Here is a 27951-nt window from a genome sequence, read left to right on the forward strand (position 1 = left end):
AATGTGTTTCTTTGACACAGAGGGAAATTGGCATGTTCAGATTGCTGTTTCCTACTCATCAATTGTCTTCTAACTTTTATTTTTTGTATATTTACTGCAGCGATAAAGTTCAGTCACTCTTCTATGCCCATCACACACGGCAGCTTATCTCTTGTGGAGCAGATGGAGGAATAGTCGTCTGGAATATGGATGTTGAGAGGCAGGAGGTGCATACTCAGTTCTTCTCCTTTATCTGGTCAGGGAAATGACAGCTTTTTCAGTATTGAATATTTTTAAGAGTACACTGAAGGCCAGTTTTCCCAAACGTCTCTCTTTGAACTTGATCACAACTTGGGTTCATAGAGCTCTTTTTTCTATTGAGTACATCTGTTTATCCACTAATATTTTCAGCATTAAATGGGCACTACTTAAGGGTTGTAGGTGTGACACATTGCGCAGGGAGGGATGTATGTTTTTGTAGACATCTTCTGAATATGGCGGGCTCATTTTAGTGATTATGGCTAATACCTGCAGATACACCCATCCTCCCTAAATGTATCTAATCCCCTTATAAATTCATGCAAGCCGGTAGCCCACATCACATCTTGGGGCATCGAATTTCAAAAGTTAATTATCAGCTCAGTGAAGAAGTGCTTACCTGCTTTGCATCTATTGCCAATCACAGAATTTTTCGAGTTGGAAGGGACCATGGGGTCATCTAGTCCCGCCCCCTACAATGCAGGAATTTCACCCAACAAGGGACTTGAACTCACAACCATGAGTTTAAGAGTCTCATGCTCTACCAACAGCTCGTTGGGTAATCCCAAAATTTAGTAGTATGAGAGGAAGAAAGTTGTATCTCAGGATCATGCCTAACTTTTATAAATCCCTCTGTTGCTGCACTCAATTGATTTTGAACAAAAGGCCTTGTGGGTCAGTTAGTGTCTTAAACATAGGCAGTTCTAGGAATTTGTACATATTTCTTCCTAGGAGTGAGTTTCTTTGTAGAATGCCTTTTCTATTACAGACATGAATTTCCAATCTCGAAACATTAAATGCAGTTACTCTTAAGAATTTCTCTGTTGTTATTATAGTATTGCCTGATACAGATTTGTAGACTACCTTTCTGCTCAGCTATGTTTTGAACCTGGGGTGGGGCAAGTTGTAAGCAACATTTAACCAGGTTAAACAAGCTTACTTTGAACAAAGGCTAAAGCCAGTAATTGGAAAATGGTTCTTTCATCTAAAAAATGTCAGCCGTGTATTTATTTCCAAAATTTGTATCCTGCACTTAGACCCAATCCATGGTGGCATACACTAACAACAAGAGGCAATAAAACTAAAAAGAACCTCTTATATTCAAAAAACAGATCAAAGATGAATCAAAATCCCCAAACAGTCTTAACCTGGTGCTGGCTTGATCTGCAGATCCATTTCTGGGAATATTAAGTCCCCACTGGGTTTCTAACAATAGATCACGTTCCTTGTTTTGAAAAAGCAGGTGGAAAAGGCTCTTAACTATCAGCTACAGGCTAGTTTCCAACCTGTGGAAAGTTCTGCTGCAGTAGTTAGAAAAACAAAGGTTTTGTTTTGCCTCACACAAACGGCAAGTTTCTGTTTTGCCCTGAATAACTTCCCTGCTGAGTTGTACATGTCATTCCAGTCTTGCACCATTAAGGATGGCTGAACTAGTTCCTGTTGGACAGGACAATGCTTTGCAGGGCATTGAAGTCACGGTCTATAATCCTAGACATACACAGTCACTGGACTGGGATGACTACTTCTGTTAAATTTTAATTCGATCTGTATGGAATCAGTCTATTGGAATAGAACTTGGATTTTTTTTATTAAAAAAAAATCTGTGCCTATTTTTCAAAGCCGTGTCTCACGATTATAGAGATGCACTTGGTAATGAACAGATGGCGCTTGAATCCAGTGTCCCAAGTGTAGATTTTCTGTCCCGTGTGTCCCTATATCTCAGGGGTGGGGAAAACCTTCATCTTGAAGGCTGCGTTCCCTTATGAGCAACCTCTGGAGGGCCAGAAGTAAAAATGGGTGCGACTAGAAGTAAATGTGGATGGAGCAACAGACCTGTTCAGTGTGCTACCTTCCAACCCCACGTCAGAGGTTTCTGTCTCTATATGTACTTACCTGTGTATACAGTCCCTGTATTCAATTTCCACCCAGGTGAGCAGGAGACATTTCCGCAGTTAAAGTACACAGTCCATCCTGGGGAAAGCGCTTATGGAGGGCACAGAGCAGATATGCTGAAGGATACAGCCAGGAGAGAGGGGATATGGCCTGAGCAGTATTCCTCAGATATAAGGTCAGATAGTGAGTGGCCAGGATACCACATTCAGCCCCCAGGCTTGAAATTTTCCCCACCCCTGACAGTGGGATTCTCTTAGCCTTCTACTTTATAAGACTGATAGTCAACTTGAAATGGGCTTACAGATGGGTCAGGCTGTCAGCAAGCAAAGATTCTGATGTAAAAGATCGGCTATTCTGCAAAGATGTGTTGAACCAGGGCATGGGGAGCTGGTCCAGTTTGTATCCAAATTTAAGGCGTTTTCCTTTTAGGCAGTAGACGGAGGAAACCAGTGTCTCTGTATACTCTCATTTAATGCGTAGACTGACCAAATGGAGGAGGAAGCAGTACTGTGGTCAGGGGCCCCATCCCTGATCCCAAGCAGGTCATGCAAAAGGGCAGAATGGGTCCTATAGGCATAACATCTATATATACATGACTGGGAACTTTGACATACGCTGGTTTTCCAGTGTACACAAGTGAGACCCTGTATAGCTACACGTGTACACATGCAGCCCATTCTTATTGCCAGCTGAACATGCAGTCAGCAGGGACTGGGTCAGCTAATGAGGTGGTCCTCCCTCTTTGCATTCAATGTGAAAATGAATTGAAAGTGAGAATGGGGCTTAGGATTTCAAAGGGTTTCTTTTTGTTGGCACTCTGGCTCTTAACCAGGTTTGAGTTAATCAAAAGTGGCCTTTTGTGAAGCTGAGAGTGTCTCATTCTGATGGGAAACCACTTTTCAGGATCAGGGACTCTTCTTGAGAGTTGCTTATAATTAAATGTATTATCCTGGCAAAAGAGATGTTTGCTGGTTAAGAGTAATGTGTGGGGTAAAAAGTCATTTGACAGAAGAGAAATTACAGGTTGGAAAGGAAATGCTTAATGCTTTCCCTGCTACCAGTCCTTCGCCAAGCCAGTTTTTCTCTTGTTAGCTTATGTTCTGTTCTCAGAGCATGCTGGGGGAAGGTTTCATGGAGAAATGGACAAGGAATGCAAAGCATTAAAATATCCTTTCCTGCCCACTAGTGCTCCCCTGTCATTAGTAATCACAGTGTTGGGAAACCATGTTTGCCCTGTAACGTCTTGCCTATCAGGCCGTGCAGGTAAACTCTGCAAAATAAGAAAATATGTATAAAATTTGCTAACTTGCATGAAGTACTTTAATGTGGAAATTTATTGGCTGCTCGGTAGAAGAAGCCCCAGAGTGGAGTGTTAGCTTGGACGTCGTTAAGAGGCCCTAATCCTGTTACAGTTTTGATCTGTATATAGAATCCTCTTGCAGCTGGACTTGATGCTTTTCCCCTTCATTCTTGCATTAGACGCCTGAATGGCTGGATAGCGACTCTTGTCAAAAGTGTGATCAGCCGTTCTTCTGGAACTTCAAACAAATGTGGGATTGCAAGAAAATAGGCCTTAGGCAGGTATGTGGTATGCTGCTGCTTAAATAATTGAAGGCACACTCCTGTTTTCACTTGATCAATGTCCTGTCTACATTAAATAGTGAACTCATTCACTTAATGTGGATCCTTATATAGCCCAAACAGCCAAGATGAGAGTATCACTAGGCTTGAGTGAAATCCAAGGTTTTCAAAAAAGAAGCCTATGGAAATGAATCTGTACAAATTAGTTAAAATGGGACTGGTGTAGATAAGGACCTTTCCCACTGAAATAATGTAGTATTTTCAAACCCAGGTGTTTATGGTGGATTTCTCAGTTCCTCCATGTTAGGGTCAGCCCAAGATATATTGGCACCTAAGGTGAACCACAAAATGGTGCCCCTCTTCCCTGGTGGATTAAGATCTTCATTGGGATCTGCTGCCGCTGTGGATCCTGAGTTGGTTGCCCCACTTTGCCTCATGGGTAGGCCCTGCTCCCTGTACATAAAATGTGGATATCATCAAGAAGGGGGTATCAGGGAGATCATAGAATACCTTGTGCTTTGAAGGGCTTTGCTCAGCTGTGTGGGGAGCTGCTGGGGAAAGGTGAAATCATCCATTGTTCGAACTTAAACACAAGTTTTATTTGCCTTCCGCTCATGTTACTTAGCATGCAAGCCCGTAGGTAAACTTATTATCAATATATTATTACCACCAATAATGAGTTGTTTGTTAGGGTTGAAGCATTCAAATAAATGAGAAGGCTGCAGTCGTAAGTCAAATGCAATTGTCATATCTGGAAGGCTTTGGGAACTGTTTTGCCACAGATTTTCATTTTGCTGTGTCTGGCTTTCAAGGGCACTTGATCCTATGTTGAGATGGGATATTTCAGAGTCTAGAAAAAAATTAGTTTTCTTTTTTAAGGCAAGCGATGTCTCTTACAGAAATAGTGGCTTTATGTTATGAAATGCTGGTCTAGATAAGAGTTGGAGCTATAAACAGTTTCACCTTTTTCCTCCTCTCCAGAATAGGTTGCTAATTCTTGACCCGGATTGACAAATCTTACAAAATACCCTTGTAACTCCCTTTTGTAGGATAAGCTATAGCATGTAAACAAATACGTCTGGCCTTGTTCTTTCATCTCGTCCAAGTGGTGCTTCGCTGTGTTTTTAATTTCAGCATCATTGCCGGAAGTGCGGGAAAGCAGTCTGTGGCAAGTGCAGTTCAAAGCGCTCTTCCATACCACTGATGGGGTTCGAATTTGATGTGAGAGTCTGTGATAGTTGTTACGAATCGATAACAGATGAGGAGTAAGTAGCAGTCCCTGGTCCTCTCCCCTCCTTCCTTGTTGTCTACTTATCCTGCCTTCTACCCATCCATGACAAAACATTCCAGTTTCTGTGGGAAACTGATATTGCAACAGACTAATTGTTGGTAATTTTATTCTCCAAGCCTTAAGAATTATGTGTCCATAGTGATGCTCCCTCAGAGCAACACAGACATGAGAAATCAACTTACTAATAGATTTCACCACCCTTTCTAAAGCAGAGCTTCTGTTTCACTCATTGTTTTCTTTTCCCTCAGGCGTGCTCCCACAGCCACTTTCCATGACAGCAAACACAATGTCGTCCATGTACACTTTGATGCAACACGAGGGTGGCTCCTGACATCTGGGACAGACAAAGTTATTAAGGTAAGTATTGCCTGGTGGGATTTATAGGTATGCCCCCTATATCACAAGGCAGAGTTACCTTTTTTTTGCTATTTATAATTTCAAGGGCCCTGTGACAGGTCAGAGCTCACCCACTGAGCTTCATGACTGAGTGGGGATTTTTCAACCCTGATCTCCTGGTTCCTAGTACAACACTAACCACTATACCACACTGGCTTCTTACAGTACTTCTGCTATGGGGCAGCTATTTAAATTAAGTAAAAGCAAAGGGACCCCTGACCGTTAAGTCCAGTCGCGGACGACCCTGGGGTTGCGGCGCTCATCTTGCTTTATTGGCTGAGGGAGCCGATGTTTGTCCGCAGACAGTTTTTCTGGGTCATTTGGCCAGCATGACAACTAAGCTGCTTCTGGCAAAACCAGAGCAGCACACGGAAACACCTTCCTGCCAGAGCAGTACCTATTTATCTACTTGAACTTTGACGTGCTTTCGAACTGCTAGGTTGGCAGCAGCAGGGACTGAGCAACGGGAGCTCACCCCGTCGCGGGGCGACCTTCTGATCGGCAAGCCCTATGCTCTGTGGTTTAGACCACAGCGCCACCCACGTCCCTAAATTAAGTAGTTAAATACATATGGGGAAAGTAAAATGTCACTTAGAGAAAGATCTTTTATTTTCCTTGAAGTTTGAGTTTGTTTTATTCTGGATTGCTTTACTTGATGTTTTAATGTGAGATTTTTATTTAAAATATAAAATGGTATAAAAATGAAATGAGTAATTCCATTTCGGGGGGAAATGGTGCCTAGACATTCCGTTGTGGTGACTACAGCCTAGGTTTAAGGTGGCATTTGGCAATTAGCTTATATATCTGAGTTTCTATCACTTTTGTGAAGAGGCCATGCCACCCTACTTTGGGTTTATCTGTCCCTCATTGGGTTCTACCCTGTCTGCTGTCGACTTATTAGAAATATCCACAAATAATTCAGTAAATCACACCTGAATCTCTTCTCACTGTCCACATTTGTATCTTTTTAACAGTTGTGGGATATGACACCCGTAGTATCTTGATGCATCGGTGAAACACAAAGCAGCATTACTGAAGAAGGGATTCTTAATGTACTGCAGAAGATGAAGCAAGCTGTGTGGCGACTGTTAACTTCCGGATGGTTTTTCAAGTGACGTACTAGATCCAGGGTGAACACTTGCACCAAACACTCTACTTCTTTGTTCTCAAAATGCAAGAAATATTTTTTTAAACTTAACAACTATACAATCTGGCTCTGCTCAGCCGTTTGGAACTTGTCTGGGGAGTCTGTGTGCGGTGCGGTTTGTGTTTCATGTTCTCTGTCGACTTGTGCTGTTTGGCGTGGAGGAATTCTTGCAAATGTGAGTAGCATTCTGCAATATTAGGTTGGAGAGGCTGAATCTGCTCTTAGGGGCTAAAAGAAAAGCAAAGGATTCCTCTTTCCATCTTTCCCAGCAGAGTCATTGAGCAAGAACCTTAACAGTAAAGGTCGTCTTTGCAACGACATTCTAGCAAATGGTACTGTGGGTTGTGAGGGGGAGAAAAAGTTAGACAACGTCCAGTCTTTTTCATTGCATAGCCAAGAGAAATGCTTGTTTAGCAACAGATTCTAAAGTTGCTAATCTATTTTTCAGGCTTGACCCATGAGCATAGAAACCAGTTCAAACTGAGGGCTGCATAAAATAGTTTTATGCAATTGCCATACCTTGTCAGTGTGGAAATATTCTTGTTTAGCTGGACCAGTGATACCTGAACATTTTTTTTAGAAGGCAGGGTGAGAATTATGCTAGTGTTACTGGGCATGGTTTGAAACTAACTATTCCATTCCTGTCATCTGTCTGGCAGGATGTGTTTTTAAAATTGCTGATAACTGTGATTTGTTTCTAATTCTCAATGTTGCCTCCCTCCCCAAATTAATGTGGTTTAATTTCATATTTTGTTTTGCTGCCTTTTTCAAAAAGTAAATTGCTGAAATAAAAACTTCCTTTCATAGCATCTGGTTTAGGAGACTCATCTATTTTATAAACCTCTGCTATTTGTTTTAATTTTCTTCCAAACTGGGAAGATCCTCCTACAGGGAAACTTCCATTCAACTTTCTCTGCTGGGATTTTGGATAGCAGTGTGCAAATACAGTCATACCTCGGGTTACAGACGCTTTGGGTTGTGTGATTTCAGGTTGCGCACCGCGCCGAACCCGAAAGTAGCGGAACGGGTTACCTCCTGGTTCCGGCGTTTGCGCAGAAGTGCTAAATCGCACTGTGCACATACACAGAAGCACCAAATTACGACCTGTGCATGCGCAGACATGGCACTGCGGGTTGCGAACGTGCTTTCTGCACGGATCACATTCGTAACCCAAGCATCCATGGTATATGTTAACTTCATTCTCATCAAGAAGAATATGCTGACTGCCAAGTGATACCAAATGTATGAGCTTTATCTACGTAAGAAACTATGCAAAGTACTGCCAACTTAAATATGACTTTTTATATATAATTCATACAGATATCTATATGAACTTAAATGTAGCTGTCCGTCCTTCAAAAAAGGGTGGCCTGGTACAAACAGATTGCTTTTTCAAACATTAGGTTTTAATTAGATTTTTCTTGCAGGAAAACTTCAGAAGTGCAAACCAAAATACAATTTCAAAAACGTTTAGATTCTAGCAGATTTACAATTCTACAGAGGTTTTTAAGCAGAGGTTGGATAGCCACCTGTCATGTATAATCTAGTATTCCTGCAGGGAAGTTAGACTAGATGACCCTTGGGGTCCCTTCCAACTCCACAATTCTGTGATTCCAGAAGGTGGGCTGTTTCATACTTATTGTGGCACAGTGGGCATTCTTGATGCATGATTATTACATAAAAAGGAATTAGCACCTTGAGAGATTTTTAGAAAATAGATACTGTGCTCCCATTGGAATGTTAATAATACAAGCACTAACCATCAGAGCATCTCATCCCCAAGTATTTGTGATTTTTAAAAGAACAAATGTGAAATGGGTAATAAACAGAAGTTACAGCATGACAAGAAGGAAATGCAAGTAGGCATACAAATAATACTCTGTGCTCCATAATCAAATCTTTTGCAAACTAAAGTATGCCTACAGTTTTCTTGATTGAAACCTAGCATCAATGAAATTGCAGCCCAAATGCTTTCAGCTTTTTTTCTAGCATCATTCCAGAAACTACAGTTCTAGCTGGAGGAAATTATCAAGATGCAAAGCATGTCAAAACATTATCACTGAATTTTTAACAGTGCCTTTCTTCCTGCCCTATAATAAAGCATGTTATTGGCTTATACTCACTTGCACGTATTATAGCTTTCCAATTGCAGATTGTCAAGAGGTCACTAGCTCAGTACACACTGTTAATGCTTCTAGACTCTTAATGATTATCTGGGTTTAAACTTTTGTGAGAGCTCTTCCAGACACTGCATCAGTTTTTCTTCATCACCCGGTGAAGATTTGGTCTGTGCAAGTGGTAAGTGGGTTGGAACAGGCTGCCGGTCTGGAAACAAAAGGGCAAAATTAGTTATTTCAACAATCAAGAACCTGGGTTCTTGAACCTGCTTTTCTGACCTTCCTATCAGTGAGCTGAAGGGAGGACAGAGGTTGCAGGAATGTAAATGTTCATAAAGTTAGGGTAGCACGACAAAACCAGGTTTCCACAATATATATTCAGTAGGGCGTTGCAGCCAATCCCAGTCTGTATACGAGTTCAATGTGTTCATTTTTTCAGGTTTACCCTTATTTGGTTTATATATATTGCTAGGGACAGCTTATTCTGTCCTTCTCTATTATTATACCGCATTCAATGATCCATTAACTCCCTTACCTTGGAAAAACTGCCCGCTTGCTTGCTTGCCTGCTTCATGAGAGACTGCAAGCCATACCACCGTGTCTGCCCCCTGGTCCGCTGTCCGCAATCTATCCTTCATTTTCTCGTAGAAATCTGGCATAGATGACCTCACTGCTGCAAGGTGACAGTTGTGATAAGCATAAATAACAGCTTCCCGACAAACACATGCCTACCAATAATTATGCTGTTTGACTGCTACTACCCTAATCTTGGGCTCTGCTACATCTTCGGTCTACAAAAAGCCCTTGGACATTTCTTCCTACAAACCTTAACACTCCATATGATTTTACGCTACCAGACTCTGTTCTTCCTCACACTACCTAAGCACTTGGATAACACGGAGTCCTTTAAACACGCTTAATGAAGTGTGCTTGAAGTTATGCATGGGCACAAGTTACCTGCAAGGTGGCAGGAATTCTCCAAAGCAGCTAAACCAAGTATGAGGTGAAAGAAATGCAAAAGTTCAAAGAGAAACAGGAACAATAATGGTGTGCCACTTCTCCTTCCGATTTCTCCCATCCCCTTCATATAACAGCAAAAGATACTCTCTGTTTAGCTCTGGGGTGAATGTTGGACTCTTAACTCCTATCAGTCCCAGGCAACAATTGGGAATGATGCAGCTTGTAGTCCAGTAACAGCTGGAGGCCCACAGGTGCCCCACTCTTGATTTACCCAAAGAGATTAACTATTTCTGCTCGGCAACAAGTACCTGGAGTATCTGCCCAGCCAGGATGCATAGAAGAAAAGTGAACACTGGGATGTGCTTTAGCCCACTGTTCTGTCATGACCACTTGCTGTCTCTAGGATACGACAAAAGGCATAAAACTGAAAAAAGATCAATAGGCCATTAGTCTGGCATCTTCATATTCAGTATTGACTTACGCAGTGCGGTCATTTCTTCCTCTGGAAGCTCAGCACTGCAGCTAGCCTGTGCCCTGCCTTCTTTGTGTGTGACAACAGGGCAGGTTTCTATTTCTATTCCAGTTTTAGATGAGAGAAGGGCAAAGGAGCTCTCAAGTATAGCCCTCATTGCGCACTCACTACTCATGACACACACTAGGCCAGAAGAGCACCGCTGAAATCTGGTCTGCTTCAAGCAAAGCAGGAAAAATGAACTACCATTCCAAGAGGGTGATGCAAAGGTACAGTAATGACATTTTCTCCTGCCTTCAAGCAAGTGGAGAATGACCACCCACTTGGTACTGCCCAATAAAGTCGTTGTCGTCCCCCAAAAATCTTACACCTGAAACCAGGGTGGAAAAATGCTTTTCAAAAAGCAAGTTTCTCTTAAATAATAACTAGTTAATATTAAATAATATCTGGACTTTAGAATCTCCAAACTGAACAATGCCTCTATGAGATACAGTGAGTTAAAGGAGTCTTTTCTATGTAAATAAAGACCCAACTTGACAAGTGTATAATAGTCCCAATACCTCAACTGTTGTGGGTGCTGGTTGTAAGACAAGACTTTACATAGAATATTTTAAAGAATTTTCTATAGAAAGAGCAAGCAAAGTACATAAAATGTATAGCGTGACAAAAATACAGGATTGCAAAGCAGCTATGTAGTCTGTGGCTGTTTGTTCAAGAACTACAGATCTTACCTTATTCTGCGCATAGACCATTGTCCCATCAAATGCCACATTCTCTGATTGCAAGTTTGATACATCTAGTTTCTGAACTAACATTCCTCCTGAGGAGACAGTGATCTGCAAAATAAAATAAACAAACCAAAGGAACTATGAAATCCTTATCCACAACTAGACTTGTCTTTACATGCAACTTGGATAGATAATCACAATGACAATGTAAGTTTAGCAGTTCACTTAAAGCATGGGTGGGAAACCTGTGGTCCTCTAGATGCTGGATCCCAGCTGCATTCAGCCTCAGCCAGCATGGGACGATGAGACATATAGTCCAACAACATCTAGTGCCACAAGCCCCCTACCCAAGGAGTGGTAACTGGATGTTGAAATTCAGAGTCATTCACAATGCTAGCTGACTCCTTTGACAGCCCTGTTGGTTTCTATCTTGCCAATGACCCTTTAAAAGTCACACTGCAAGTGTGGATTAATTACTCAAATCAAACATTCCACAGGTTCTTACACAAAATGCAACCACATCAATCAGAACAGGCCAAATCTCTCTCTGTCTATGACACTCTTTCCCCTTGGAAATATATAACTGAACCATTTATACACCGCTGTTGGAAATAATTCATTTGTAAACTGGAATGGTACCGTATTTTTCGCTCTATAACACGCACCAGACCATAACACGCACGTAGTTTTAGAGGAGGAAAACAAGAAAAAAAATATTCTAAATGAAATAGTGGATATATAATTTTTGTGGTTCATGCTGTGGCCACAGACATGTGATCTGACAGTGAGTTTGGAGTAGCCCAATGCAAAAATCCCGAGGATCCATGTGGATCCATGCTTTGTAACCACGGAGGAGGAAAGGAAGGGGAACGATGGATCCTCTGCTCACGACTGCAGATCCCCCCCACCACCCGCAGGCATTCGCTCCATAACACGCACAGACATTTCCCTTTACTTTCTAGGAGGAAAAAAGTGAGTGTTATGGTGCAAAAAATACGGTAATTCTTTTAAACACTCAGTGGCTTCTGACACAAAGGAAAACATTGCTTTCCCACTCAGGACGACAAACACTGAAGGAGGCAATTAAACTGCTTCGCTTGCACCAAACATTTTGGATTGTGCAAATAAAACTGTTTCAGTGAAGCATGAAGGTACACATTAGCACCACGGCACCTCAACATTTGTGCCAGCATATGCAATGGTTTGTCATGGTATTGAGTCAGATGTTAAATCAGTTTGTTCCCCAATTAAGATGCTATTAGCTGCAATGGGCTTCACCATCCTCCTGTCCTTGGGTGGGTTGCCAGAGACTACAGAACATTTCATATCTCTTCCTCTGAGGGCGGAGAGAGTGGTCCGCTTGCAGTGAGGAAAATCATAATTGATAGGGCCCCTTTGCCCAACAGTAGAGCACCTACTTGCCTAGGCGTTATGAATACTGAAAACAGGAATGGCAACGAAAGGGACAGCCAAGTGCCCCCAAACTAAGACATACAAACTTACAACTCTAGGGTCATCTGCTCTTTCCAAGAGAGGTAGAAGGGCTGTTGTTAAAATATATGTACCTAGAAGATAAATTAAAAAATGTTTAGCATGCATTACCTTCCACAAGTGGGTTTTTTGTTTTGTTTTTTGTATATTTAATAAAACTTCACTCTCCTACCCTTCAGCTGGATGGATTGCTCCACATTTCACAAGGCTTTTAAAGAGAAGTAAAATGAAGAGCCCCGTTGCATCAGGACAAAGTCCATCTAGGTCAAGCACTCTAGTCTCACTGCAGCAAAGCAGATGCCCATGGGAAGTGCAGTGGCACTCCTTTAGTTAGCAAAGGACACAGCATTAAAACTTTGTACTTGGACCATGAAGCACCCTGTTATTTGAGAGCACCATTCAAATAATGCACCAAGTTAAAAACCTGATAGATGATTACTTAAAGGGAAAGGGACCCCTGACCGTTAGGTCCAGTAGCAGACGACTTGGGGGTTGCGGTGCTCATCTCACTTTACTGGCCGAGGGAGCCGGCGTACAGCTTCCGGGTCATGTGGCCAGCATGACTAAGCCGCTTCTGGCGAACCAGAGCAGCGCACGGAAACGCCGTTTACCTTCCCACCAGAGTGGTACCTACTTATCTACTTGCACTTTGAGGTGCTTTCGAACTGCTAGGTTGGCAGGAGCAGGGACCGAGCAACGGGAGCTCACCCCATTGCAGGGATTTGAACCACTGACCTTCTGATTGGCAAGCCCTAGGCTCTGTGGTTTAACCCACAGCACCACCCGCGTCCCTTATATGATTACTTATCCAAGTACAATTCCATGCCCTAAAGCAGGATATTCTGTGTAAAACAGCAGCATAACCTGTTTAACCTGTTAATCTAAATTCCAGAGGTACATTTCACAACCAAGAAACTGAACTGCTCTCACTTAAAGAATTAAACCCAAGACTACCTTCCTTTAGTCTAAACCCACTGCTTCTTGTCTGACCCTCACTAGACAAGGAAGAAAACAATTTGAAATTTATGGCAATCCAATTCAATACTATGTTATTTCTGTATGCATGTTTCTTCCTCTGTGTTGTTGCTTTTTAAAAGAGTGAACTGGATGTTCAATCTACAGTGGTACCTCAGGTTAAGTACAGTGGTACCTCGGGTTAAGTACTTAATTCGTTCTGGAGGTCTGTTCTTAACCTGAAACTGTTTAGCTAATGGGGTCTCTTGCTGCCGCTGCTGCGCGATTTCTGTTCTCATCCTGAAGCAAAGTTCTTAACCTGAAGCACTATTTCTGGGTCAGCGGAGTCTGTAACCTGAAGTGTATGTAACCTGAAGCGTATGTAACCCGAGGTACCACTGTACTTAATTTGTTCCAGAGGTCCGTTCTTAAGCTGAAACTGTTCTTAACCTGAAGCACCACTTTAGCTAATGGGGTCTCCCGCTGCTGCCATGCCGCCGGAGCACGATTTCTGTTCTCATCCTGAAGCAAAGTTCTTAACCCGAAGTACTATTTCTGGGTTAGCGGAGTCTGTAACCTGAAGCATCTGTAGCCTGAGGTGTATGTAACCCGAGGTACCACTGTATATGTGTCAGGAGGCCCTATTAGACAGTACAGTGGTGCCCCGCAAGACGAATGCCTCGCAAGACGGAAAACCTGCTAGACGAAAGGGTTTTCCGTTTTTGAGTTGCTTCGCAGGACGAATTTCCCTATGGGCTTGCTTCGCAAGACGAAAACGTCTTGCGAGTCTTGAGATGTTTTTTCGCTTCCCTCCCCCCCTTTTTCTAAGCCGCTAAACCGCTAATAGCCTTTTAGCAGCTAATCCGCTAAGCCGATAAGCCTTTAATAGCCGCTAAACCGCTAATAGCGCTAATCCACTAAGCCGCTAATAGGGTTGCTTCGCAAGACGAAAAAACCGCTAGACGAAGACACTCACGGAACGGATTAATTTCGTCTTGCGAGGCACCACTGTATAAACATTAGCCAAGCGTACTCAGGCATCAGAATAACGCTTCAGAAATGCACAACCTCCACTTCCAGACAACAACAACTTCCCAGGAAAACTGCCCTACATACCCAAAGTATTTGTAGCAAAATTCTTTTCAAGCCCATCTTTCGTTAGTTCTCTTTGGTTTACCATGCAGCCTGCATTGTTGACCTACAAGAAGAAAATATAGTTAAAATATGTATCTGTGCTGTGCCTTAGTGGCAGAGCATGCGCTTTGAATATGCAGAAAGTTCTAGGTTGAATTTGGTAGGACTGGAAGCAACTCTCACTTGGAACCCTGAAGAGCCACTACCAGTCAGTATAGATAACAGAAAACTGTATACTGAGCAAGGTGGACCAATGGTTTGAAAGGAATAAGACAGCTTCCCATTTATGGGAGTCAAAGCACTATGCCGCATACAATACTTTCAAGAATGATAAATCTCAACTGTGCTGCGGTAAGCCGCCATATGAAAATGACGCTTGCACAGAAATTTAGAATTTCTGGCTACAGTGCTGGCAGTACAAAGAATATTACCAAACTGTTTCTTGTTCAAGCAAGTAACTGCTAGTTGCTAGGTAGTGTCAATCAGTGTTAGAAACTGAGATGTGAAAGCTAGGAGCTAAATGGCACCTTAAACCTAGGTTATAGAATGTCTAGGTGCAGTTTTTTTATAACAAGAATAAAGGTAAAGGTAAAGGGACCCCTGACCATTAGGTCCAGTCTTGGCCGACTCTGGGGTTGCGGCGCTCATCTCGCTTTATTGGCCGAGGGAGCCGGCGTACAGCTTCCGGGTCATGTGGCCAGCATGACTAAGCCGCTTCTGGCGAACCAGAGCAGCGCACGGAAACGCCATTTACCTTCCCGCCAGAGCGGTACCTATTTATCTACTTGCACTTTGACGTGCTTTCGAACTGCTAGGTTGGCAGGAGCAGGGACCGAGCAATGGGAGCTCACCCCATCGCAGGAATTCGAACTGCCGACCTTCTGATCGGCAAGTTCTAGGCTCTGTGGTTTAACCCACAGCGCCACCCGCGTCCCTTATAACAAGAATACAAAGCTGAAAATGAATTAACTGCAGCTAAAATCTTATATTCATTTTTCACACAGTCTAGTCCTCATCTGAAGACTGCAAAAAACAAAGCCATACTTTCCCTGCCCGCCCCCCAATATTCTTATGAGGGTCCCTTCTCAGGTTCTCAGAGTAGCTGCAAGTGGAGAGGCAGAAAAAGCTCCTCCTTTCGTTCCAGCAGTGGCAGTTTTAAACTGAAAACTAAGGCACGGTACAGCTCCCACAGCTCAGAAACTGCTCGCATTCTTGAAATTCCCTGTTGCGTAATGCACCTAGAACAATGGGAGTTTCAAACTCTGATGTCAATGTTTGGCAGCCCACCAAATCCCTAGAGATGGGCTTCACTTTTAAGTTCCCAACTCACCAAGACGTTTAATCTGTGTTCATTCTTGAACTGTTCAGCAAATTCCCAAATTCCTTTGGGGTCAGACATGTCCAGAATATGGATAAAAACATTCTAGGAAAGGAGAAAAGAAGAGTTGTTAACCAAACCAAAAAAATTTCTACAACCAATTCACTAGCTTTCTGCAGCATCACCTGACTCCAAATCTTAAATCCCAAGCACAGCTCAATCACTCCACCACAAGATTGTAAGGGTACATTTAACATGCTTTAACAACACTACATAATCAGATAGCAGGAACACAATATATCCACTTAGCCAAGCTGTATCTAAATGGCAGAGAGAATCTTTGAATATTTGTCGTTGACAGAGAAATCCAAGCAGCAAAAAATGCAGAACACAACATAGGACTGTTTCATGTGTTGCGTAAGAAGTAACCTGGCAACTTACAGATGCTGTCCACAATGAGATTCATAGCTCCAGAAGCTATTTTTGACTCAAGATTCCATAGAAGGGAGAGGATAGAATGAAAGTCCATTTTTCTGATAATGTAGCTGCTGCTCACTGCAGTGACTACTTATTCCACAAATGCAAGTGTATACAAGGTAATGATGGTACCACTGTCTGAGACTCCGAGGTAAAGATTTTAATCTCAGCATCGTGCAAAATTCATTGGGGAAAACAGTGACTGTTTAAAGTAGCATAACACTGCTTTAAATTACAGTATAGCACAGATGGTTCCAAAGAGGGAGCACATTTTCTTAGTTTTAAGGCAGTTTTAATGCATAATTGACTGTTGCGCATTTGTGGCAATATTTGTCACTCCCTTAGATGTGGCAGCATCTATTTTTTAAAAAAGGATACTAATAATTTCTGGTGATTTTTTTTTTTAATCTTACCTTTAGCTATGCACTAGAAATATCATCTGAGACAACACATGGAATGAAAAAGCTCCATTTAGTTGATCCAGCTGTAACTGTGGTGGAACTTGAATACCAGGTTCCATATTCCAAAAAATGATAATTTTTTATTTCAAATTCCAGGAGTTGAAATACATCCAAACATCCACAGAAACAGGGACAGGATTTGTAGCGCTATTCAACAGTGGCAAATGCAATCAAACAAAAGAAATGCAACTGGCCAACAGGCGAATTGTCCACAAAAAACTGTAGGGTTGGAACTTACTGAAATAAATGGCTCTTGTTAGTCATTTTCATTAATTTGAATGAATATACTACTGGTATGACTTAGTTGGGTGCAACATGTAATCTTTCCAATGACAAAGCATAGAAGAAAAAACATCCAAGGCCAACTCTTACCTGATTATCAGTTTCTGTTGTTATTTCTTTCTGAGCTTCCTCGGCTCTGTCTTTGTTTCGGCAAACTAGATGAACTAGTCCCCCTGAAAGAATTCAGAAACAATCAGTGAAAAGGACCATAGAACTATCTGCATGAAAGAAATATTCAAATCAAGTTTCCATATAGCTTCATATCTGACAGAATTTTTAATCTGCGCAAATGCACAGAGAATGCTTTTTATAACTGAGAAGTTTTTGACAAATGGCAAATCTTCAGGCAGCTAAGGGCTGGATTCATGTAATGAGCCCTGCTAGTGGAAGCCTGGCAAGGACTTCTGCTAGCACTATGAGCTTTTCCTCACCTCTTCTCCCACTCCCAATTGGCTTTTGAGGGCTCAGGATAATCCCCAGAACAGGAGGATAAAAACAGGAGGAGAGGGGAGTCATTCTGCAGGTTACCTGAAATGTTTGTACCGATGGAACAATAGTCACAGTGCTATGCTGAATTCCTCTCAAAGTCCATTAGCTATTTAGATGACAAACTTGAACGGCACCAGGGGCATACCTAGGGGTTATCCAGGTTGGCCCTCACCAAGGGCACAGGCCTGGGGGTGGGAGGCAAAAATCATGCCTCTCCACTCTGGTTCAGCTCCTCTGGCCAATGTCTCCTTACCAAGAGTGCCTAAGTACGCCTCCGAATAGCACACGCTTACGGGGTTGCTCGAAATATTACCAGGTCTATATCCTTGTTCTTACATTCACTGGAAGCGACTGCTAAAATACAGTGCTAGTGAAGCAAGACAAGAAGATAATCTCCTGTCTTTGAACACCTGATCTTGGGGAGACCTGGTTCATATTGGCTCCACCCACCCCTCACTTTTCCCACCCACCCTTTTTTTAGGAAGAAGACTAAAGTGACTGGCCTCCAGACAACTTGACATGGGAGGTTAGGAATAGCAGAGAGAAAGAAAATGTGACACACTACTGCTCCATGCTATTTCAGCACTGGTGGCCATAGAAAAAATGAGAATATTTTGCACACAACACCACCAAGAATGCTTTAAGCAGCTCACTCAGGGTTACTTGGTACTGTGGAGAGCTCTATAGTCTATGTTGCTGTTTATGTAAGCAGCCTCCAGAATCCACACTGGGGCTAACTGGGGCTTTATCCGTATTATAATTCTTACACTTGTAACAACTGCTATCTCCCTGAGCTTGGTGGCAGTCCTCTGCCACTGTGAAGCAGTTGGTTCACACTATATGTAAAGTAAGATGTAACAAGTAGGGTTGGTTTAGAGGTGCGCAGACCATGCTTATTTAAAGCATATTTTCAGAGCCTAGCTCTCAGCAAGCAAGCAAGCAGGCACATAGATAAAAACCAAGTTCTACATAATTACAGCAAAAGCCACCTGTTTAGCACTCACGACAATGCACTACTCCTTTCGATCCCCAGAGATTGCTACTGTTTTTAAAAGTCTTCCTTGAACAGAAGAACAGATAAACAAAGATGTGGCACTAAAAGGAAAAATGAAAGAAACTGCAGGAGCCAGTCTGCAACATGGGAGAAGGGCCTAGCCAGACTATTCAACTTGATAGATGTTGTGCAAATTGTGAAGTCAGGTGGAAGCTGGGCTCACACCACAGGTGAAGAACTAGCTGTAACCACTCTCTTTAAATATTATGGTTTTCTTCCACCTCTTCCCCACCCAGGTTTCTGCACACGCGAGGTGCGGTGAGCGCTTCTGCGCAAGCACAAGACACGCTACCGGAGACTGATGTAACAAGAGGTACAACTGTACAACCGAGGAGAGAAAATAAGACCTCTTGTTTTGTATAAACTCAGCCTCAGAAATAATCTCAATAGCAGCAGTATTGCTTCAACTTACCTCTTCTGGCTATCTCTTTTGCAGCCGCCTTGCCAATGCCACTATTTCCTCCAGTGACCATGAAATGCCTTCCAGTTACATCTACTTCCAAGTCTTCTGGAACAAAGTGTTTGCTTGCTGATTCATAGCCACTCCTGCAGAAGTCAGTGAAAACTTAGGTTCGGGAAGAATACTAGCTACATATTAAACAGGGGGGGGAAACATTTTATTGAAAAGTTTTTGAATGTTTTATACATTTATAATATTACTCAATTCCTCCCTCTAAAGTGTATTTTTGTTGTAAACTATATAAAAAAAGATTGAATATATAATGCAAGCATTATTAGCAGCTGACTTTTCACAATGGTAGAGTAACTAGCAGAAAACAAAAGGTTTGGAATTTTAGCTTTACCAATACAGGTAACTTTTATTTCTAACAACATACATTCAAGTACCGTATTGGCCCAAATATAAGCCACACCCAAATATAAGTCGCACCTAAAAATTGGAGGGGGGGGGAGAAAAAATACCCGAATATAAGCCCCTCCCTTCCTTGCTGCTCCTGGCTGCATACTGGGCGGGGGGGGGCCTTGGGGAGAGGGGGGGTCCTACACACGGGGCGGGTGCCCTGCGCTCCTGGCTGCATACTGTAAGGTTGTGAATATAAGCCGCACTTTAACTTTTCACGGTCAGAATTTGGAGAAAAAGTGAGGCTTATATTCAGGCCAACACGGTTAAACAAAAACAACTTTCCTCTACTGAAGCTTCCAGCATTCAGGCATACAGTCCTCATGCAAAAGTGGCCCTGCAAGTACCCATCCTGGTAGTAGACCCTGCCCTCAACCTCTGCCCAGAGCCTGTTGCTGCCTGATCCTGCACCATCCCCAAGGAGACTCACCTAGCAGCTAAAGAAGGTGCAAGGCGAAAACATTTCTCTTCAACCAGGCCTTTGGCTCATAAACATCCTATGGCCTTTTAATGTGTCTGTGAGAGGGAGATTTGTTTGTTTGCTTTGCTCTACTACTACTACTACTACTACTAAATTGATATACCGCCGTTTATCAAACAATCCCAGGGTGGTATACAATATTAAAAACACATTACATAACATCAATGATAAAAACATAGTAACATCATAAAAAGCATGCCACAGCCTAATACAGTGATACCTCTAGATACGAACAGGATCCGTTCCGGAGCCCCGTTCGCATCTAGAGGTAAACGTAACTAGCGCCGAGGAGCGCAACTCGAACACGCTCAACTTGAAGCGTATTTAACCCGAGGTATGACTGTAATAAAGTAAGTCATAATAACAATTCTCTCCCCCACTTTCACAGACCACAGATTACTTAATAGCCATAGGCCTGCTTGGCGACTAAAGACATGTGATGATGGTGATCTCTGGGGAGAGCATCCCACAATCAGAGAAAACTATGTATTTTTGTGTTTTCATTTTGTATTTTTATGTTGTGAACCGTCCTGTGATCTCAGGGCGAGATTTCAACCGGGCAAGACTTGCTTCCTGGATGGCACCACGGCTTCCAACTGAATGCAAAAAAAAAAAGTTATACAAAGCTGCAAAACTGGGGGGTGTTAAGAAACCAGCCTTAGGACTTGCCTAGACCCGAAACCCGAAACCTCGGAACTAAAGGGACAACTTTTAGTTAGGCCTATCATTAATAATAATTTATTATTAATAATAATTGCAAAGGTGCGCCTCGTTCGCCTTGAACGCCTTTTAATGCACACACACACACACACACCCCTCTCTCTGCCTCCCTCCGCCAGCACCTCGCGGCGAACTGCCTCCTCGAACCCCGGCGAACCCAACGGGGTTCGCGCGAAGTTGGCGCCCAAGTCCGGCAAAAGGGGCTTTGGCGCCGGTTTGGGGGGCTCGCGCCGCGCGTGGAAACGCCCCCCCCCCCGTTACATAAAAGCCCCTCTAGCGTGGGGCGGAGGAGGGGGAATGGGCTGGAATCCCACGTACTTGGGGGGCTCCGTTTTCCCTCCATAAGGGCAACGGCCATGGCAGCCCCCCCCCCCGCCTCTCTTTGCCCTTTTGGCCGCCTCACCCCGCCCCGCTCCCTTACCGGCAGTAATGGCGCAGCCCCTTCAAGAACCACACCGTGTTCCTGTACAGGGACATGGCGAGGGCCGCTCCCTCTCCGTCGCCCGGCTCCTCCGCTGGCGAAGAGGCGGCGCTCGGCGACGGAGCTGGGCTTGGCCCGTGGCGGCGCTGCGTGAGGCCGCCTCCCGGGCGGGTGTGTGAGAGGAATCCTTGTGTAACTCCCATCACACACACACAAAATGGCCGCGGTTGCGGTGGGAATTGTAGTTCCGCAACACCTGGAGTTCCCCCTCACTTCAAGCCGCGCTCCCCTTGTCCTTGATTTTGGGCTCCTCAGGCAAAAGGCCTTGTTGTGGAAGCAAAACACGAACTTCAGTAATTTCACTGGGTTTCGGGCCGACGGCATAACACAAAAGTAACACACGCAACACACCTGGGAGGAAGGTTAAGTCCCATCGAAGCAATCAGTTTTTACTTCTGAGTAGGCCCGTTATATTGCACTGTCAGAGGTAGAATTTAAGAAGTTAAGAGAAAATAATAATAATAATAATAATAATAATAATAAATTTTATTTATACCCCACCCTCCCCAGCCGAGACCGGGCTCAGGGCGGCTAGCAACCAATAATCAAAACAAGTTGATTGAAATACAATTTAAAAGATTAAGATGCAACATTAAAACATTAGGGTGCAATCTCTTCATAGGAGGAGAAAGGAAAAGGCACATAAATCACTGTAATGAATGACATCCTTTCCACAGTTATAAATGTATTTCTATCTACGGGCTGCAACACAGAAGACCATTTGCTTGTGGAAGTTTAAAGACTATTAACATGCAACTCCCTCAACCCCTTCTGTTGCTTCGACAGGTCCAGAAAAAGACCATCTCTTAAATTCTAGGTCCAGCAGTGCATCCCTGTGAGACACAGAACTTAATCGGCAATCCTACCTATTTAACCGTTTAATCCAACGAGGCTTTATTCTGAGTAGGCAAATATGTGTAGGGATTGCGTTTTGCCAGAATAGATTTCATGGGCTGTGCTCCCGAGTGTGGTTAGCACTGCATTAACTCTATATAAACTAACAAGTTTATGTGGACACAACTACATATTTGGACAGTAGTGGGTTTTATGCCACAGTGACTACACTGCTGCACATGTCTGCTCAGAAGTAAGCCCCAGTGAATTTCATGGGGGAAACAGTATTCCTCACTTCCTTCCCTGCTCCTCCTCAACTTCTACATCTTCTTTTCAAGAATGTGGAATAAGCAGAAGAGTATTAAGTGGACTAAGACCTGGGAGACGATGGATCAAATCCATACTTGCCCATGGAGTTCACAGGGTGACCTTGGACCAGGGCAATTCATGATTTCTCAGCTAACTTACCTCACAGGGTTGTCATGTGGATAAAATGGGGAAAGAGAACCACGAGTTTCATCTTGGAAAGCTGGAGTATAAATGTAATAAATAATAATAATAATAATATATCCAGCCTGCTGCCCCTATTTTGAATTGGAGGCCTGTGAGCGTGTGTGTGTGTGTAGAGGAGACTGAGTTTGGAGTTGAAGAAAGAAAATGAAAAGAGAGAAGGGGGAAGGGGAGAAATAAAATATGACTCACATTTGTTTTGCAAAATAATAAAAATCAGAGTGGGAAATAAAAGTTGCCTAATGGATAAAAGAAGGGAAGGCGAACTTACTTAGTCCTCTGAATGCAGTTCAGCCATAACAGGTGAGAGATTACAAGCCAAGACAGGCGGAAAACTCACCCTATTCCTGTGACTGCAATTTGTTTTAGCTGGTCTTAATGTTGATTTATTTTTGTTAGATAGTTGTGATCCACCCTAGAACCGTAGGCCTTTTGTAGCAGGCAGATAAGCAGAACAGATAACTAGGTGCAGGAGCAACTGTTGAGGAAAAGGCACATAATACATAAAAAAGCTGAGCATGAATTAAAAGCCCTGTACATTAATTTAGCAGAGCCAGAAAGAAGTGTCTGGAATCCTCCCAAGAATGTTAGGTTGCAGAATCCATTGTGATCCAGGCGTTGTCACGGTGACACCTCCTCCAGCTGCCTCTTGTGTCAGTTGGTCCTTGCCCTAGTGAGAGGCTCTTGTTAAGCTGGTTTCTCTCTGTCTTCCTCTCAAACCAAGTGGAGGAAAAATGTACCGTAAACAGGATTTCTTCACAGCTTCAGCACTCCTGTGCTTATAATGATCCATTGAAATCTTAGGCCTGTGCTCCCCAAACAAGGCTGTTATATATATTTTTTTAAAAATCAAGAATAAGTTACGTGCTTCAGCCAGTCCTTCTGGACATCTTCATGACTCCACCCGCTGATTTATAATAGAGAAGCGACTGGATTCTGCTTAAGCTTTAGGAAAAGGAAAACAGATAAGATAGAACAGCTTGCAAATGGGCTTTTGGGCTAGTGGCATAAGAGTCACTTGATAACTCTCCATAGGCCTCTGGAGAGGATAATATATCGCATTATCCTCTTGTCGTGCGACCATTATTATGAAACTGTGAAGAGTGGGCAGTAGCTGAAGAGGTAACCATGTTGGAAGGGACAATCTAGTCATACTTTCTATTCATTGCTGGATCTGTAATGCAGGATGCATCTCTGGGATCCATGACAGAGCCACCTACTACCCTCCAATTAAATACCCGCTGCAAAGGAGAACTCACCGCCTCCCAAGGGATGCTCATCCACTATGAAACTCTTAGGAGGTTTGGCCAACAGCCAACCAAGCAACAGTTGGTTTAAGTCCCACCTTCTGGAATAACAGACCTTCAGGTATTTGATTACTCCCCTTAAAACACCCCTTCTCCAAGCAAACTCACATCTTTCAATGAGATGATGAGAGATGTCTGTTAATATCCAGAGGGTGCCACCCTGGCTACAATATCCAGGAACTCTCTTCACAAGATACACATTATGTTGTACCCAGAATGGTGAATTCATCTTGAGCTTTGAGCAGTGAATGGCCCCAGACCAATCTAAGTGAGGTAGATCAGGAGAGAACTACCTGTGAGCCCCATTTCTCATATTTTTTTCTTTCTTTTCTAGGCTTTCGAGACTTAAGAAGGTTTTGTCCCGCTTAGGGAGAAGGAACAAGTTCTCACTTCTCCCAGAGACCTCCCCCTCCGCCTCTGGGGGATTCAAAATATCTTTGCCCACTAAGTACAGAACTCTTCAGCATGCAGATGTTACTTCCATAGTCATACTAGTCCTTAGGGTACTTGGGAAAGGTATCTCTGCAACTGTCTGAGGCCTATTTTGAGCTTCAAGCAATATAAATATATCTTTGGCAACCATGGATGCATGGGGGACCTTTTCCTTCTGAACCCCCCACTCCAGCTGTATTTCTACCAGCAGACAGGCTGCTGTCAGTGTCAGTAAAAGAGGGCAAGCCCAGAAACTTCTTGTTGGGCAGAGAAAACGGGAAAAAACATTTACCACGCTGAGCTCATTGCAGAAGGGTAGGATAGAAAGAACAACGATGCACATAACATCTTTCTTCAAACCATTTCCGAAGTGGTACGAAGCAGTTAGCCTTCTCTTCTCTTCCATTTAAATGACATTGATTGAAGATCTTGAGGTCAAGGAGTAACCATGGAGGTCCTTCCTCAGCAGATGCCTACTATCTGCAACATCTCAGCCTCTTGCTTACCTGCCGCATGAGGTCTCTTTCCACATAATCAGAGGTGCCACTGTTAGCGACTTGCCCTGGTCAGCTGTTATCCGTTGCCTGTCTATCAATGCTGTCTGTGCAGTGACCAGGACAATGTGCCAAGGTGCCCAGCTGCGAAAAATGGCAATCTCTAGAAATTTCCACACCTCCCCCAGCTCTTTCTGGAATTTTAATGTTCAAACTCTTTGCCAATGGCGAAAATGCCTATTTCCAATCTTCCTTTGAGACACCAAAAAGCCGAAGAAAGAAGGATCCATACACCCGGCATCTCTAGGGAAACAGATATACGGGACTACAGGTACAATTCAAATGGGACAAATGTATGGATATTCCGCAAAAGAGGAAGGGTATCTTTTTATATGCGATGGCGGCAGCAAGAGTTCTGATGGCAGCAAAATGGAAGAGTAATGAAATCCCCTCTATACAAGATTGAATCCAAAAGCTGACAGAATATGCCAAATTAGATGGTCTACCAGAAAAAATAAAGAATAAATCAAAACAGGAATTTGTTTCAAAATGGGAGGTTTTCAAAAAAAAATCTGGAAAATAAATATAGTAGTTTAAATTCTGTTGCAGCATTCGAGGAACTTCAGTAATAGCTGCAAGGTAGATATAAGAAATTAGATATATTAAGAAAAAGTTTAATTATGATAAAAGTGTGTATTGGCAATAAGTAATATGAAATCGAAATATGGAATAGACGGGAGGTTGGGTCTTTAGTGTTAAGACCAATATATGTTTTATTGTTTGCTAAGAAAATTATGTGTCTATGGTTATTCCTGTGTGTAATTTGGTATTTGTGTTTTTTCCTTTTTTCCTTGCTGTATCAATAAAAATCTTAAAAAAAATAAAATAAAATGGGACAAATGTAGACATCAGTGTTTAATGGAGGAAACCCTCACTCATAAATTTATTATCTCCCCATCACATGAGCCTGTCCTCACTGGCGCTGCTGCTAAGATCACTCCAGTCTTGCAGAGTACTGTAAAATCAGGCTCGGGGGGGGACGACGACATTTTTCTTGCTGCTTTTTAACAGATTGTGTTGTAGTTCTTAAGCTTTGGAGATTCTTGGATTTTTTGGATCTTCACAAGAGGAATATTTTTGGCTTGCATTTTGGTTGTAAGGCTAAGATCTGTTTCTTCTGCTTTGTTGACACTTTTTTTTTTTTTAAGCAGACAGTCAGGTGGTTCTAGTAGATGCAGCCTGGAGTTTTGGAAAAAGCAATCGTATTTTGTAGCATTGTGATACAGCTATCTAAAACTTTGATTTTAGCATTTTTGTATAAACTTCTTAGGGTTTTCATATTTTTAGTAGTATAAAAATATTGATAATAAAGATGACTTGATATTAAAAATGGAAAGCCTGTCCAAGTGATATTTTGGCCCTAGTTTTATCCAAAGGGGATGGGATGGAGAATAGGCCTCATGCTTACTGGGTCACTCCCTGGTGCTCAGGGATGGGATGTTAGAGGGAAACAGACACAAAGGACCTTTCTGGGATTTGCTTCCACCACTTGATGTTTTATCGTGTTCTGATGTTTTATCGTGTTTCCAATATTCTGTTGGGAGCCGCCCAGAGTGGCTAGGGAAACCCAGCCAGATGGGTGGGGTATAAATAAAATTATTATTATTATTATTATTATTATTATTATTATTATTATTATTAAGCTCCATGTTGCTTTAGTTGATGTGCATGCAACTGCCTCTAGCCGTGCACTGAAGCAAGCAAATATAAATCTTTCATTGTTGGGACTTTGAAGCCCAATGCAAGGCTTGCAAAACACACTGCATGGTGAAAAACAGGGAAATGGCCACTTTTGGTGGGCCAAATTTGGTCTCTGAGCCAGAGCCCACCCATAACATGTTCTATTTCTCCCTGCTGCACTGGTGGACCATTTAGCATAGCTTTCACCTGGTGTCCAGGCTACAGGATTTCCCTGTGAAAGTGCTTTTATTTTGCCATTTTTTCCATACCTGACTGCTAGAGCATCAAAATAAATAACCCCACTTTGGGGGGAAACAAGAGACTTAAAAATTATTTTCAAGGTATGTTTACGCTTGTTTATGCATATGCCACAAGCTTTACAGTAGGAAACTTTTCAATATGAAAATAACACTTTATGAAAATTGGCAAGAATCACTTTATTATACAAAGCCATTGCTAGCATTCTGAAACACAAAGTAGTTCATATGTACGTATTGTAAATAAATTGCAATATAACTCATTACATTTAAAAACACACACACATAAATGTATAATCACAAAATTAAAGCAGGGATATGTCTAAGAAATACTGTATGGAATTTGAAATGAACTTAATCCATCTCTACTTCACAACATTTCCTTCCACGTGTTCTAGTGTTTCTCTATATATTTTGAAGAAGTAGAACTATAAATGGAATGGGAGGGCTTTAAATTATTTTCTTCTTGTTTCAAAGTAAAAACGATTGTATTACACAAATGGGGAGGCATCTGGATAATGGACAACTTCTAAAAAGCATTTTTAAGACTATTCCTCAATTATCTATAATGGCCTCCCTGAATACAAATTGTTTAATTCTCTTCTTCTATTGCATTCTATTGTTCCTGGTATCAATATCTAGCGAAGGCAGAGGCTCAAGTGGCTGGCTGCCGCAGATGCAGCCTCCATATCCAGAACTTTTCTTTCCCCCCTAACCATTTAAATAATTGTGGAGTGCACGCTAATGCATGTTCCACTCTCAAAAGGTCTTTTAATTAAAACATGTAGCGCTATAACACATCTCTGCTTTTAAGCTTGGCGTTTGGTCTTTGTCAACACTGAGCGGGGGTCATGGTTACCACAATTATGGTGGTAAGAGTATCTGTATCATGTTCTACTTCATAGATTGTTGTGAAGGCAAAAAAGATAAAGATCTGTAAGTACAGTGGTACCTCGGGTTAAGAACTTAATTCGTTCTGGAGGTCCATTCTTAATCTGAAACTGTTCTTAACCTGAGGTACCACTTTAGCTTATGGGGCCTCCCGCTGCCTCTGCGCCGACGGAGCAGATTTCTGTTCTCATCCTGAAGCAAAGTTCTTAACCCGAGGTACCATATCTGGGTTAGTGGAGTCTGTAACCTGAAGCATCTGTAACCCGAGGTACCACTGTATTTAGGTTTTTAAAACTCCTGACTATTATTTGTATTAAAAAAAAAAAATCCTGTACAGATGACTGTTTAGTGATGTTACATGGAGGAAAAGTAACAAATAGAACACATTTCATACCATTTTCGGGTACCATAGATTTGGATGCACCAGAGTCTGGAACAAAGCAATCTCAATGCTTCTGCCTTA

At 42.5% G+C, this 27951-nt stretch overlaps 2 protein-coding genes and 1 long non-coding RNA gene across 4 annotated transcripts in view; 2 read left to right on the plus strand and 1 right to left on the minus strand.

Moving 5' to 3' along the window:
• The window catches only part of WDFY2 (WD repeat and FYVE domain containing 2), a 45153-nt gene extending 37799 nt beyond the window's left edge, over positions 1–7354 (plus strand). Inside the window, exons 8-12 of the mRNA XM_080999249.1 lie at positions 101–206; positions 3610–3711; positions 4846–4976; positions 5251–5359; positions 6373–7354. Coding sequence (XP_080855375.1) covers positions 101–206; positions 3610–3711; positions 4846–4976; positions 5251–5359; positions 6373–6402 — 478 coding nt within the window. The 3' untranslated portion in view covers positions 6403–7354. The remainder of the gene's footprint in view (positions 1–100; positions 207–3609; positions 3712–4845; positions 4977–5250; positions 5360–6372) is intronic.
• Positions 7355–7929: 575 nt separating this feature from the next.
• On the minus strand, positions 7930–21120 carry DHRS12 (dehydrogenase/reductase 12). 2 transcript variants are annotated; one of them, XM_080999294.1, is made up of 11 exons: positions 20964–21111; positions 19772–20418; positions 18895–19028; positions 17030–17112; positions 15732–15824; positions 14384–14465; positions 12326–12387; positions 10826–10930; positions 9931–10021; positions 9198–9335; positions 7930–8870 (listed from the first exon to the last, which is right to left on the minus strand). In XM_080999294.1, exons 3-11 carry the CDS (start codon positions 18953–18955, stop codon positions 8755–8757), a joined length of 831 nt encoding a protein of 276 aa, XP_080855420.1. In that variant the 5' UTR covers positions 18956–19028; positions 19772–20418; positions 20964–21111; the 3' UTR covers positions 7930–8754. The 2 variants fall into 2 exon arrangements, with proteins under 2 accessions (XP_080855420.1, XP_080855419.1); XM_080999293.1 differs by lacking the exon at positions 19772–20418 and having other exon boundaries at positions 20964–21120.
• A 338-nt stretch (positions 21121–21458) lies between these two features.
• On the plus strand, positions 21459–25198 carry LOC308473683. Its single transcript, XR_013984194.1, has 2 exons — positions 21459–23735; positions 24009–25198. It is a non-coding gene; the product is annotated as an uncharacterized lncRNA (long non-coding RNA).
• The last annotated feature ends 2753 nt before the right edge of the window (positions 25199–27951 follow it).

The sequence above is a fragment of the Podarcis pityusensis genome (assembly GCF_964106645.2).
Source record: "Podarcis pityusensis genome assembly, chromosome: 3".
In the NCBI taxonomy this organism is placed as follows: Eukaryota; Metazoa; Chordata; class Lepidosauria; order Squamata; family Lacertidae; genus Podarcis; species Podarcis pityusensis.

Bases quoted from the DNA above. Each gene is read 5' to 3' on its own strand.
- DHRS12 (XM_080999293.1), bottom strand. From the start codon at position 21,019: ATGTCCCTGTACAGGAACACGGTGTGGTTCTTGAAGGGGCTGCGCCAT. The intron at 19,029-20,963 runs GTAAGGGAGCGG...TGACTTCTGCAG, and splicing joins GGGCTGCGCCATTACTGCCG to GAGTGGCTATGAATCAGCAA. The intron at 15,825-17,029 runs GTAAGAGTTGGC...CTCCTTTCCTAG, and splicing joins CAACAGAAACTGATAATCAG to AATGTTTTTATCCATATTCT.